Genomic DNA, 13,468 nt, shown 5'->3' with positions numbered 1-13,468 from the left:
TTAATTAAAAATCTGTTTGTGTGGAGAGTGCAACACTGAATGTTTTTAAATATATACTTTTTGAGTGCATAATTATAATGACTCTCTTGCACGCTTACTTAAAGAGAAAAAAAAAAACAGAACAAAAAGAAACTCAGTTTTCATTAGTAAGATTTGTTCTTTTAATAGTCTTGACGCTGTCCAGTCCAGGATGTCCCTCTTCCTCTTCCCACTCTCGTCTTTTATTTGCTTGGCTTATGAGGACGTGCAGACAGACAAATGTCCAGTAAAACCAGTAAAGAAACGAAGCAGCAACACATTGTTTGGAGGAATGGAGTAATAGATCATTACAGTATTTACTGTTAGAAGAAGGTAAAAATAAAAAATTAAAATCATTAAATAAAATACATTAATTTTGTGTTTAAGTTTAATTTAAACATTTTTAAAAGTGTTTAAACGAAGTGCGTTCTGATTTTTCGTCACCAGGTGGCGAGTACCTTAAATGAGCAAGGAAAGGTAAATTTAAATGCACGTCGGGCATGATTTTCTTTTCTTTAAATGGCAATCTATATTTATATGAAAAGTATTTCAAATCTAACATATTCATTTAAAATGGCAACATTTTAAATGTAACAAGTCAACCACACACAAGAGGAAACTTGGATTTGTTTTATCCTAACAAATGTGAAGAAATTCAATTTAAATCCAAGCTTTAGAAATAAGAGCCATGACAGCATAGGAGGTTTGGTTTAAGGTTCTGTTCTCTAAACCTCACCGGGCTCGGGTCAACAAAACATGATTCTGAAAATGAAATCAGCAACACTAGCTTTAAGGACAACAGGTTTGTCTTAATATCTAGCAGTGGTATTGTTTTGATTATAAAGCATTTTAAAAAGGTGGTTTTTGCTCTTTAAACCCAGACTAGAAAGTAATCCCTCGTGTGGAACACAGGTGAACCAAGATGTGCCAATCCAAAAATACTGTAGCGTTTTAAAAAGATGACTTTTACTTGTTGTCATTTAAAAAAAAAATGAAATTGTGATTCCCTGGCATTGAACAAAAACAACATTCTCCTCCAGGTTATGTTTTCAGGCTAACAAAGGTGACAGGGCGTAGCTACAACACTTGTTGTCATCTGGCTGCTGATAAAACACTACCACTGTGTTAGCCTCACATTATCAGCTGTGGAATGGCTGTTTGTGAGGCTGTATTTTTGTTGACATGACCCCAAACCCTTTAAGGCACAACAACAAACGTAGGCGTCATACACTGTGACAGCACACTGCAAAAAATAATCCACACTACATGACTAGATAGATAGGAGACCACACCCCACAGAGACTGGACCTCTTCTTATCACCACCAACACATTTCAACTGGACAGACTGAAGGAACAAACAGGATTATGAGCTGTTACAGTCAGAATCTGTCACAGACACACGGTAGGTCTCATTTCTCTGCGCTGTCTTCGGTTGGTGTTTCATGGGTTCACTTCGGGTGTTAAGTTGTTACCATGACCAGAAATTTACAAAAATAATTATGTCCCATTTTTTCTGTATTTTAATATCAGAAATGGGAAATATTTAGCCTGGACTAGGATGATCTGAGTTTTTACAAACCCTGAACTGTGACTGAGGTAAATCATCCTGGGAGCTGGAGGAATCGAAAGAAAAAAAAGAGCAAGGTTCATCAAGAAAAACAAAGATCAAAGGTCAAAAGTGAGTGAAGATCAAGGGTGAATGTAATTATAGATTTAGCGTTCCCTTTAAACATCAGTCCTCAACCTGTCCTGTTCAATCCTCCAGCACAGCTCAGGTGATCGGTCCGAATGGAGCTTTCAACAAATCCAGAGAAGAAACAGATGAAAAATGACATCATCCCAGCTCAGTTCTCCTCACAGTGTGGCAGCAGAGGTGAGTGGGCCAACAAAAAGGAGTTCATCTTGGCAGTAATCGGAGAAATCATCGGTCTGGGAAACGTCTGGAGATTTCCATATTTGTGTTTCAAAAATGGAGGAGGTGAGACAATAGAGAAAACCTAAGCAAAAAAAAAAGGTTTTGTTGACTTTGATGACAACTATTCTTCTCGTCGTCCTTTCCTGCAGGGGCTTTTCTCATTCCTTATTTTTTGTTCCTGTTCACGTGTGGAATCCCCATCTTCTTTCTGGAAATGTCCATGGGACAGATGACTGGTCAGGGGGCCATCACCTGCTGGAGGAAGATCTGTCCTTTAATTCAGGGTGAGACTGGTTAAACATCTGATGAAAAAGAGTTGGAAAACTATTTCATCCTTGACTCAAACCTTCATTTTTGTTTTTCCTGTGAAACCAGGTTTAGGCTACGGCAGTCAAATAATAATGCTGTACACGGTCATGTACTACATCGTCATCCTGGCCTGGGGCTTCTTCTATCTCTTCTCCTCCTTCAGTTCTGAACTGCCCTGGGTCAGTTGTAACAACACCTGGAATACAGGTAACACGGCCGACTGTGTTCATGTCCAGTTATCTCCACGGCCTGTCAAACTTTGGCTGCAATTTTCTCTTATTTTTACCCCCATGAATTTGTTGGCCATGATGCAATAACAGAGCACACTTTGATATTTGTGCTCATTTATCTGCTAACTTTTAATTCAGTGCAAATTTGTTGCTATTATATATATATATATATATATTTTAAATGTTTTTTTGTCTTCTTCCAAACCTACATATTTTTAAGATGCTGCTAAGAGGTTTTAATCTGCCCCCTGGTGGACAATAAAGACAAAGTAGGTTTCACACACATTAGGGTCTCAAACCCACGGCCTGAGGGCCACTACCAGCCCGCAACTACATGTCAGTAATAATTAAATTTGGCCCTGGATGTAATAATAAAAAATAAAATTTTTTTTTTTATTTAGCATTGAACAACAAAGAGCGCTGATGACATCTGTGTGGTTGTAGCTACTCTTTTTTTTAAATAAACAATAACTTGTTATTTTCACTTCTCTTCTTCAAGGAAACTGTGTTGAATTTCATATTAACGTTTCATCAACTAAAAATCTTTCTCAGACTGTGACGTCTTCAGTCGAAGAATTCTGGCAGTACGTATCCAACAATGTCGATGACGTTGATGATAGAAAAATATTCTCAATGAAACTGTACCTGAACACAGCGCTCTTTCAGGAGAAAAGTCCTGGGTTTGTCCGACAGCATCGAAGAGCTGGGGGGGGTCCACTGGGACCTGGCTGGATGTCTGCTGCTCAGCTGGGTTGTTTGTTACTTCTGTATCTGGAAAGGAGTCAAGTCTTCAGGAAAGGTCAAGCGTAAACCATCATATCTGACCTTTGACCTTTGGTTTAGAGTAGACTGTCTTACAGTCGGCTTACCTTCTTCCAGGTGGTCTACGTCACGGCGACGTTTCCATACCTGATGCTGTTTGTGCTGCTGATCCGTGGCCTGACACTACCAGGAGCCGTGGACGGGATTACACTTTATCTTTCTCCCGACCTAACACAACTGGCTGATCCACAGGTGAGACAGTTGGGGTTTGAATCAATATGTTTTCCAAACGTAGTCTGTCCACCTAAAAAATAGAGAAAAGTGTAGGTTTAATTTTCAACAGTTTTCAATATAATCCAGCACATCATGAAAACACTAAAACCCTAGGAAAAAGAAAATAAATTATATAAATAGATATATTTACAACAATAATTTTAATTACATATTAGTTTAATATTTAAAAAATATTTTTATTATTTATTAGAAATATTTTTAAATGTATATTATATGTTATATATAATTTTTTATTATATTTAATTCAAAAAAGTACTTAAGTAAAAAAGTAATTGCTGTCACGTCGTGTGAAGGTGTGGTTGGACGCTGGGAGCCAGGTGTTGTTTTCTTATGCTGTGTGCACAGGCTGCATGGTTTCCATGGGGAGTTACAACAAATACAACAATGACTGCTACAGGTAAGGAGCCACAGAGTGCTAACGCTGAGTCACACTGTCCTGTTCCCATGTTGTTGGACACTGAGGACACACACTTCCCTCTTGCAGAGATGCTTTCGCGCTGTGTCTGCTGAACAGTGCGACCAGCCTGGTAGCTGGTTTTGCAATTTTCTCTGTTCTGGGATTCATGTCCCATGAGTTGTCCGTGGACATTACAGCAGTAGCAGAATCAGGTAACAACCACTCAGCAGTATTGGTATACTGACTGTGACATTTTTATAGAACACAGAGGAAGTCGTCACCGTCTCACCTGCAGGTCCTGGTCTGGCCTTCATCGTCTACCCTCAGGCGGTGTCCATGATGCCTCTACCTCAGCTCTGGGCTGTTCTTTTCTTTCTGATGATCATCTTTCTGGGACTGGACAGTCAGGTACAAAATTCCCAGAAGGCAACAGGAAAAAAAACAACTTTTTTTGTCCTGGAACATGCTGTGATATTAAAAACAAGTATGTAGCATAACCATTCTTCTTGGCTAACCCTCAGTTTGTCTACCTGGAAGGTCTGGTCACCTCCATCTCAGACCTGTATCCCTCCTTCTTCTACACCGGTCACAGACGTAAACTGCTGCTGCTGTCTGTCTGCGTCCTTTCCTTCCTGGTGGGCCTCTCTATGGTCACAGAGGTGGGAGTCCATTTGTTATTCTGACAAATTAGGAACAGAAAAAATATTCAGTGTATTAACAGTGTGTTTGTTTTTTTTCTCTGGTGCAGGGAGGACTGTATGTATTCCAGCTGTTCGACTACTACGCCTGCAACGGCATCCCGCTCTTGGTGTTTGCCATTTTGGAATCCTGTTGTATCGGATGGGTGTATGGTGAGTCAAGGACTTCCTCTCTTTGACATGTTGTTGATGAATCTCCAAAACAACTATACACTCCAAAGAACACATAGCATTTCTTTACTTACAATCTAAATCTAATTCAAAAAAATAATCTTTAAAGAACAGAAATGTAATTAATACAAGAGAATTCAAAAAAATAATCAGAAATCAGAAAAGAACAGAAATGTAATTAATACAAGAAATATAACGCTAGACATACAGAGATCCCTCTCCTATCGCCGCAGTTGCGTTCCAAAACCCACCACGAAATGAGAAAAATCATAAAGTAGAGTAAATGTTGTGTACTGTAGGAACAGCAGATTTCCTTCTAATGAAGAAAGTGTTTTATTTTTTACAGAAAGGTCTGTGTGACTGCATTTCTGTGATATCAATTATGTCACAAATGTGTGCCCCCCCAGGTGCTGACCCGTACTACAATAACATTGAGAACATGATTGGGTACAGACCATCAGCCTACATGAAAATATGTTGGAAGTTCTTGACACCTTGTGTGTCTGCAGTAAGTCCACTGTGGAAAGAAAAAATCCAAAATGACTTGAAATAAAACAGCAACATTTCTAATGTCACAGAAAATGGTCTTTGTTTAATCAACACGGTGGTTTTTTTTTTGGTTTTTTTTTGACAGGGCGTTTTACTTTTCTCTATGATCAAATTCACGCCCCTGAGATACAACGACACCTACGAGTATCCACGGTGGGCCCTCGCTGTCGGCCTCTGTCTGGGCTTCTCTTCAGTCATCATGGTTCCACTGTGGTGCTTCTACAGTCTGGCTCGAAAACGGGGGGAACTGAAACATGTAAGAACGTCACTCCACCCATTCTCTCATGTATATGTGAATATTCTCATCAGAATAAAAAACCTACTCTGTCCAGTTGACCTCGATGTTTGGATTAAATGACCTGGATGGTAGAGACTTTCTCCTATTTCTTACCTTCTGGTCTAATCTTCTCCCATAGAGCACCAGTGATGATCCCTCCTCTGGAGAACCTCCACAGAGGACCAGATAAGATGGCGCTCTGGTTATGATGAAAGGTCAGGTGAAGGAAACGTGACACTAAAACCAAGCCGGAAAGACAACAACAATTAGCAGGTTTAGACAGAAGCTGTGAACAGACACAACTTTTAATCCACCTAAACATACATCCTAAGGTTAGTCCTGGGTTCTAGATCTAGATAAAAAAGAATGAAAGGTTTCATTAAATGTAAGTACAAATACGTTTGTATGTTACGTCATGAAACACTTTACTAAAAGAAGACCTTGAGTGTGACATTTTGTAATTTCTGATGCCATAAAACCTTACAATTTACGAGCTCAGGGCTTAGCGCTAGTTGGCCACCAGAGGGCAATAGATGTCCAGCATCGCTTGACGTTAACGGCTAAAGTTAAAGTGTAACTGAGCATCTGGGAGTGTTTTGATGTTGTTTAGAAGTTGAACAATGTCATTTTAACTTTAAAAGGTTGGTGTTTTACGGATGAAACACAAATAAGAACCCTGTAACCCTGAATATGTTGGTTCTGTTTGACCTCATCTGTCACTTTTATATATAAACATAAGTTTATACATAAATACGTCTAAGTGTCTGGAAGTTACTGTCAACCACCCAAGGTTTGAAACATTTGGACAACTATGTTAATTTGCAGTTAAAATGACACCATTTACACTGTCTATGTTTTGAATTGATCGTCAGTTAGGCTCTACTGTAGCATTTGTGCTAAATTTTACATATGTAATGTTAAGTTTTTTTTATTACTTTTTACCAGCTTATGGCTTTTGTCCTGTTTCTGTTTTTGACATATTTTGTTTTTCTATTTCACACACAAAATGTAACGTTTTTCTTTTAAAAAGTAAATTGTAAAATATATACAAAAATACAAACAAACACCCTCCTTAAAGACAGAAATGATTACGTTTTGTGTTTAAGTAGGGGTTTTATTAAAACACAAAAAATAATCATTTCTGTCTTGTTTTTGCAAAGTTAACTCTCAATTAGCATGACTTACTTTAGTTTTTTTTTTTTTTTTTGTCCAAGGCAGGAGAGAGGAGGAGAGGCAGATGTTAAAACTTCTATAACATACTCTTGTTTGGAAATTCAACATGGACCCAGCGCTAGGAGAAAAATGGGACAAGGTGTGTGTGTGTGTGTCTGTTGAGAAGCCTTAAAGTGTGTGACAAGCATGATAAATGCAGCAGGCGCTAACACCAGTATGGAAAAAGACAAGGATACCTTTGTCTTGTCACAATAATCCTAATCTGTTTGAAGATTGGGAAACAAAGAGAGGAAGTGGAGAAAGAGAGAGGACGGGATTGCGGTGAGTAGTGATGAATGTTGCTACATCAGAAACACGACTCGCCGTGATGTTTCTCTCTAATGACCTGATTGCTCAATTAATTCTGCGGCCCATTCTCCGTCGACCCCCTTTAATGTGGAATAGGCTATATTTCCTCCCAGATTAGTATAGATACACGCTGACAGTCCGCACTGCTCAAGGTATTTGGGAGGTATAATTCATTCATAATGCCACAATGTGGCCCATCTATCATCTCAGCTTTCTCCATCCACTAACTCGCCGCTTGCTCCCTCCTCTCATTCCAGGCTGGCTCTTCTGGGGGTAGAAAAGAGGAGACGGGGGAGGGAGAGGGGGAGGGTGGAGGGGAGAAACTCAACCATAAATGATGTGTGTGTGCGTGTGTGTGTTTTGTATGTGTGCATGAATATAAAGGTTGAAGTATGAGATGTGTTAGGATATGAAGTGTGTGTGTGTGGGAGGGAGTGGGTGTGTGTTTCACGGGGAGGTGGTGGTGGCGAGGCGTGCAAGGTTGTGAGGTCGGCAGCCTCTCTTCTTCTGATGAATTAGCTGGCATATGCACGCGATGAATTACCAGGCAAAAGGAGTCAATTATCCAAAGATGAAGAAGAAGAAGAAGAAAAAGAAGAAGAAGAAGAAGAAGGTGAAACGCAGATGATGCTCCTGTGGCCTCGGGGCCCTTTTTCAATTCAGGGAGTGATTTTACCAAAATGTAGAGACGAGAAGCAGCCTAGAAGGAGGGAGATGAGGGATCATGAGGAGGGAAAAAAAACCGAAAGAATAAATGAAAGTATGCAGTGGATATAAAAAAAGTCCACAGCATTTTCAAATGTCAGCTCTTTATCAAGTTGAAAAGATAGAGTATTTTTAAAATTTCAAAACACATTCATCGTCTATCTTTTACTTCTATCTGACACCTATAATCTATAAATTATAATAAAAAAAATGTGTTACTTTTTAACTCCTTATAATGCAGTTTTATCAGGTTACTACAGTATTTTGTATTTGTCAGCATTGAGCAGATTCCCTTGTCAGGCCTGTAGGTGGTGCTAAGGGCTTCTTCCATGATTTCAATTTAGTGCCTTGATTGTTTCACCTAAATCTAATCCTGTTCACTGTCTTTGTACAAAGACATAGAAAAAGTTTTTTTTCCCAGTGAATAGAAATTGTTGTACAGAATATGAAAAAGAAATGCACATCAAAAAACACCCCAGCATCTAGCATGTAAGTGGTGCTTAATGGGCATGCCAGCAGGTGAAAAACTAGCTGCTAACAGACACTGTTCCTCCGTTTGTTTGGGTTACAGTTTTAGGAGGGCGGTGGTGGAGTTTATGTCAGAATGTATCCAGAGGTTTATTTATTTTTTTAATAAATAAATTGGACTCAAATTGAAATATGAAAATCTGATAATAGGCATTTTAGCATCAATATGGGACATAATAAAAACCTGACATTTCATCATGGCTGAGGAGACTTCTCTCTCTTTTTTCTCCCCCTCTCCACCTCCATCAAACACAGAAGGCAAAGTGTGGTGTAAAAATGCAAAAGGCTATTATCAGGCCTTGGGAGTGCACTGACGCCACTTATGATGGATGAGAGTGGGATTTAAAAAGGCCTCCTGTCAAACACTCAGCCTAACTGCTCTCCTCACTCCTCTCTTGGCTCAAACTGGCCTAAATGGAAGGCAGTTGTAATATATTGAGGTGGGCGTGCTCATGTACTCACTGCGTCCCCTGCTGTTTTCTTCTTTGGCATTTCATTTTCTCAGCTCTCCTGGAGGACAGAGGGGGAGATGGAGAATTTGTGGTTAATAATATTACTGAGAAGGTGTAGTGGTGACATCATCAGCTGTCCAGGTGACACTGGTCAGCAGAGGCACGGGGGAAAGGAACACCAATGGCTGGGATCTGACTATTCCTGACGTATCCAAAGTCTGGCCCGGTGGACCACTAATGACAAAATGACATGTTTTTTATGAGAAATAAAGACTCTTTCACTGAATTTATTAATATTGTATTATTACTATTTTTTTTATTATTGTAATTAGTCAAGGATACAGTTCCTTCCTAATGAGGTTTTGTTCTTTATTTTGATCTTTTACAGGAAAAAAAACATTTGATCACATTGACTTTTGATTGTTTGTGCTATGATTAAATTGAACTTTAGCTTACATTACCTATCTGGTGACTCCTAATTATATTCCTAGCTATTTTCTAATTATTTGCATTGCCAAAAATGTACCATTTTGATATAATTTGTCATTTGTTAAAGTACACCTGGATTCACAATTACTCATGTGGTCTAACTCTTTCCTTTCTCAGGTTTCAAATATATTTTCCTTATATTTTACACTTGAACCAATTATTAGCTGTATATTATGAGGTTGATATTTGTAAGTACTAATTAATTTAAATAATTAAATGAACCAACTCCATTATATTTGTCTGCAGCCTTTTACAACATGCAGGTAATTTTCTTTCTTATTAAGTGATTGGCTTATTCATTTCCTCAGACGCAACATGCAGTGTTAAAATATCTTCAGTTTAAGTTTAGGTCTTTTCTACAATAGTACTTAGAAGCAGAAAAAACGTCATTGTATTGTGGCCGTAAATCCAGATCACATGATGAACCAGGCCACAACTGTTTATCTGTCTAAGAACTGTGCCGGAGAAAACCCTTCATACTCAGTGGCCAGCTCCACAGTGGAACAGGAAATAAATCAGGATCAAGTGAAGCTAAGTGTGTGAACGGAGCCAGAACTCATTAACAGTTTAAAAACTAAAACTTTACCACTGCCGAAAGAGGACGAGAAGACAATAGCATTGACTGAGCGTTCTTAAACTCCAGTCTGAAACCAGTGAAGATGTTTGTAGTGGAGTGAGATTAAGCTGGGAATAAAGGAGACGGATATAAGACCAGAACAAAAGTGGTTTAACTGGAGCACAGCTGGCCTCAGTGAACTGTGGATGGACAGAGAGGACGGGGAGATGCAGATGTGGTGATCATTTCAAAGGTATTCTGCAGTAATGATGGTTAAAAACAATATCTGTTTCCATGAATGCCTCCTTTTCTACTCCAGCCTGAGTCTCTGCAGAGCTGTAGGTTTGTCTCTGCTACTCTGGACCCTCACACCTTCACCTGGGACTACCAGCCCCTTCACTTCCTCTGTTACTCCCCTCACACACCCTCACATCTTCCCACAAAACACACACACACACACACACACACACACATCACCTCCCTTCCCTGCGGCGACATGCGCTCCACAATGGAGAACGGAGTGGTTTGGGAAATGATGGCCATTTATAACTGCCTGACGCTGGATCTCACACACACACATGCGCACACACACACACGGAGAAGGGAGAAAGAGAGAGAGAGGGAGAAAGAAAGAAAGAGAGAGAGAGAGAGAGAGAGAGAGAGAGAATCAGAAAATAGTGAGGACTCCGACAAAAGTATAGAGTGTTTCTCAAAAAACACATCACCAGTCGACTGCACAGTGAAGGTTTGTGCTGATCCAAGCCCCAAATATTCATTAAATACCTACTTCTAATGAGTTACATTACTGCCACCTACTGGATCATATTCTACCGATTAACAGTTTAATTGTAAAAAATTGTAAGAAAACATATATTAGGGTATTTTTATTTATTTTTCAGGGCCCAGTTTAATCAACTCTTCCTTCAAGAAAGGCTTAATAATGTTGAATTGTCCCACGTCCCAAACTAAATTTATTTGATATACTTTAAGTGCCGTTAAAACACACTATTTTTCATGTATTTTTTATGTTTAATAAAGTACTGCAGTGACAGTTTAAATTAGTCTAAGTATCACTAACTATTAAAAAAAACACACTTCTTTATTATCAGCGTTTGTTTGTAAATGGGCTGAGTTGAGGGAAACAGCAGCGTAAGGACAAACCCGCCGTTCTCCGCTGTATTATGACAATGTCACTAACCTCGCGTCTCACGCCACTGAAGCTTGAATGGACTTGACTTCATTTCAATCTTTTGACTACAAAGACACAGTAATTAGGCAGGTGAGCGGAGCGGGGCGGGGTCACACTCAGGCAATTAAGAAAGTGACAGCCCGTCCAGTACGGTGACGGGCCGGGGCCGTGCAGAATCACAAATGTATGCACACATTTCTGACATCCGTGAAATAACAGGTTCTCTACTGGAGGTGTCCACCAACGGTCTGATTAACATAACAGCACTGGCTCTGAGTCTGACAGTCAGCACTGAAACACTAATGAAACAGAAGTGGACAGGAAGTGGTGGGGAAGCAAGATGTTTCAAATCACAAAAAGGTAGCAAAAGGTTAGCTGGCCGCTCGCTAAAAGCTAGCCAACTTTATCCATGATTAGCTAAAGATGCATATTTTACTGGACAAATAGAAAAATTCTAGACAGAAAAAGGGTTTCAATCAATACTGCAATTATTGTTTATTTGATAATTAATAATTATTTTAGTGCAGAAATGTGTTGCTATTTTATGCTAATATATTTTCAGGAATGGTTGTAAATCTGTTCCATCTTTACTAATAAAATGTCAGTCTAAAAGATTAGCTAAATGTCGGCCTGTGTTTACTACAAAATTAGTAAAAAAAAATTATTAGGCAACAACTGAAACTGAAGTTTTGGCCTACTTTGAACTGTACCGTAACTGGCCCACGAGCCACATGTCAGACATGGCCACCAAAATTTCTCAAACGTGAGTACGAATTAAACAGTGCAAGAAAATGTGATGTACTGAAAAACAGTCACCAAAAAACCACTTAACGAACACCAACAAAAGTACTAATCAAACTGTACCTGGACCTGGGCAGAGAGTAAAAACAAAAGAAGGAGTGAAAACCCCGAAGATTGAAGCAAATCAGATCAGAGTCATGCAAATGAAATGCTAATGCGATGCTAATGAGCAGAGGGAGGGAGGGACGGGGGAATGAGGGTGTCAGGTAGGAGGTAAAGTTTGGTTAGAGAGCGAGCTGGCGAGACATCAGCCAAATGGGCAACGCTTGGGTGAGCAGTGAGCGGGCTACCCATGATGCCTTGTTCACAGAGAGGGAACATTAAGCTACGGAAAGAGAGACGGAGAAAGAGAGAGAGAGAGAAGTGAAGAAGTGGAGGAGAGGACCCGTGGGCTAATGAACGCTGATTAATTCTCAAATGACATTTCTCAACTTTATTGTTTCTGTTTTCTCTGCTGCACATTGGCCAAATGAAAAGCGTCCTTCTGTCTGTTAAATCAGACTAATGTGCACTGAGTTCTACCAAGACTGATGCGGCCGCCGCACAATTCCACTCTGAAAACACACTGGCTTCTCCACAACTACACTAAAAGACAATTTTAATTAAACTTCATATCCATCAGGTGTAAAGTCTTTCCTGATTTTGCTTCATCTTTTGCACTGACTGATTCATGTCAGCAGACAAGTCATAAACAACTGTGTAATATACAGGACATGATGGTACTTCAGTATTTGAATTCAAATAACAAATGCAACAAATTCTACCCACTGACTGGCTTCACCTACAGAGGGAAGTATTCCACACACTCACGAGTTCTTACATGATTTGTTCAGCCAGTTAGCGTCAGTTAGCATCAGGTGCAAATCAACAACAACAGCAATAGAGGATGGCTGACCGCAACAACACGTGATAAAACACATTCCGTTTTTTTTTTTTTTTTTGGGGTCCCTGGTTGAAATGATCAGTATCATCTGCATAGAAACACGCCTTCCCTTGGCTTGCTGTTTCTTTCTACATTTTCATGTTCATATTTCCATCTAACTCAGGCCTGGTTTGGTTAATGGAGCCATTTACCCTTTTCTGACACAACAGCGTCTCCTGTCACTGTCTCCAAGTTAAAGACCCTCTGAAGAGACAAAAGACTCCGTATCGTTTTAACGCCTGTCACTTTCTGCCTGAGCCACAAGACAAACACATGCGCGATAACACAGATACATTTATCACGGGGAGGGGGGGTGGGGGGTGTTGTGGCGGGAAGAAAGTCATCCCCTGATGATGGGATGGAGGTGAGAGGGAGAATCTCAACGACAGGCAATGCACAGGGGGGAGGGAGAAAATGACAATATTTAAAATAGGAGACACGACTCCATTTGTTTCCGAACCAAATATTAACGATCTTTCATTTGGATCTCATCACCGATGCAGCTGGGGGAAAATTGCATTCTGCGCTGCACAGGTCTGGGGAAGACATGAGACGGGATAATAGCCAATAGGTGTTTAGAGAGAAGGGAGAGAACGAGAAGATGAGAACGAAAGACAGAGAGAAACAGAATTGACGAATTCCCTGCATGGGTACGGCACGAGGGGAGGAGGAGAAGGTGTGGGG

At 39.9% G+C, this 13,468-nt stretch overlaps 1 protein-coding gene across 12 annotated transcripts; it reads left to right on the top strand.

The window, feature by feature from the left end:
- Positions 1 to 156: 156 nt before the first annotated feature.
- On the top strand, positions 157 to 9,117 carry LOC103395851 (sodium- and chloride-dependent betaine transporter-like). 12 transcript variants are annotated; one of them, XR_003053081.1, is made up of 19 exons: positions 160 to 1,421; positions 1,550 to 1,697; positions 1,785 to 1,997; positions 2,084 to 2,218; positions 2,310 to 2,450; positions 2,973 to 3,057; positions 3,140 to 3,272; positions 3,353 to 3,487; positions 3,823 to 3,926; positions 4,014 to 4,138; positions 4,222 to 4,334; positions 4,448 to 4,585; positions 4,675 to 4,777; positions 5,203 to 5,303; positions 5,430 to 5,600; positions 5,761 to 5,836; positions 6,836 to 6,933; positions 7,067 to 7,115; positions 8,881 to 9,117. XR_003053081.1 is itself a non-coding variant. In XM_025066228.1 (17 exons), the coding sequence occupies exons 3-16, from the start codon at positions 1,808 to 1,810 to the stop codon at positions 5,809 to 5,811; spliced, it is 1,725 nt and encodes a 574-aa protein (XP_024921996.1). In that variant the 5' UTR covers positions 159 to 1,421; positions 1,550 to 1,697; positions 1,785 to 1,807; the 3' UTR covers positions 5,812 to 5,836; positions 6,840 to 9,117. The 12 variants fall into 12 exon arrangements, 7 of the variants coding, with proteins under 7 accessions (XP_024921998.1, XP_024922000.1, XP_024921996.1 ...); XR_003053082.1 differs by lacking the exon at positions 7,067 to 7,115 and having other exon boundaries at positions 159 to 1,421; positions 6,840 to 6,933; XR_003053080.1 differs by lacking the exon at positions 7,067 to 7,115.
- Positions 9,118 to 13,468: the final 4,351 nt, after the last annotated feature.

Source organism: Cynoglossus semilaevis, chromosome 20 (genome assembly GCF_000523025.1).
Source record: "Cynoglossus semilaevis isolate Cse_v1.0 chromosome 20, Cse_v1.0, whole genome shotgun sequence".
Lineage (NCBI taxonomy): Eukaryota > Metazoa > Chordata > Actinopteri > Pleuronectiformes > Cynoglossidae > Cynoglossus > Cynoglossus semilaevis.
This window is presented reverse-complemented; position numbering and strand designations above follow the sequence as displayed.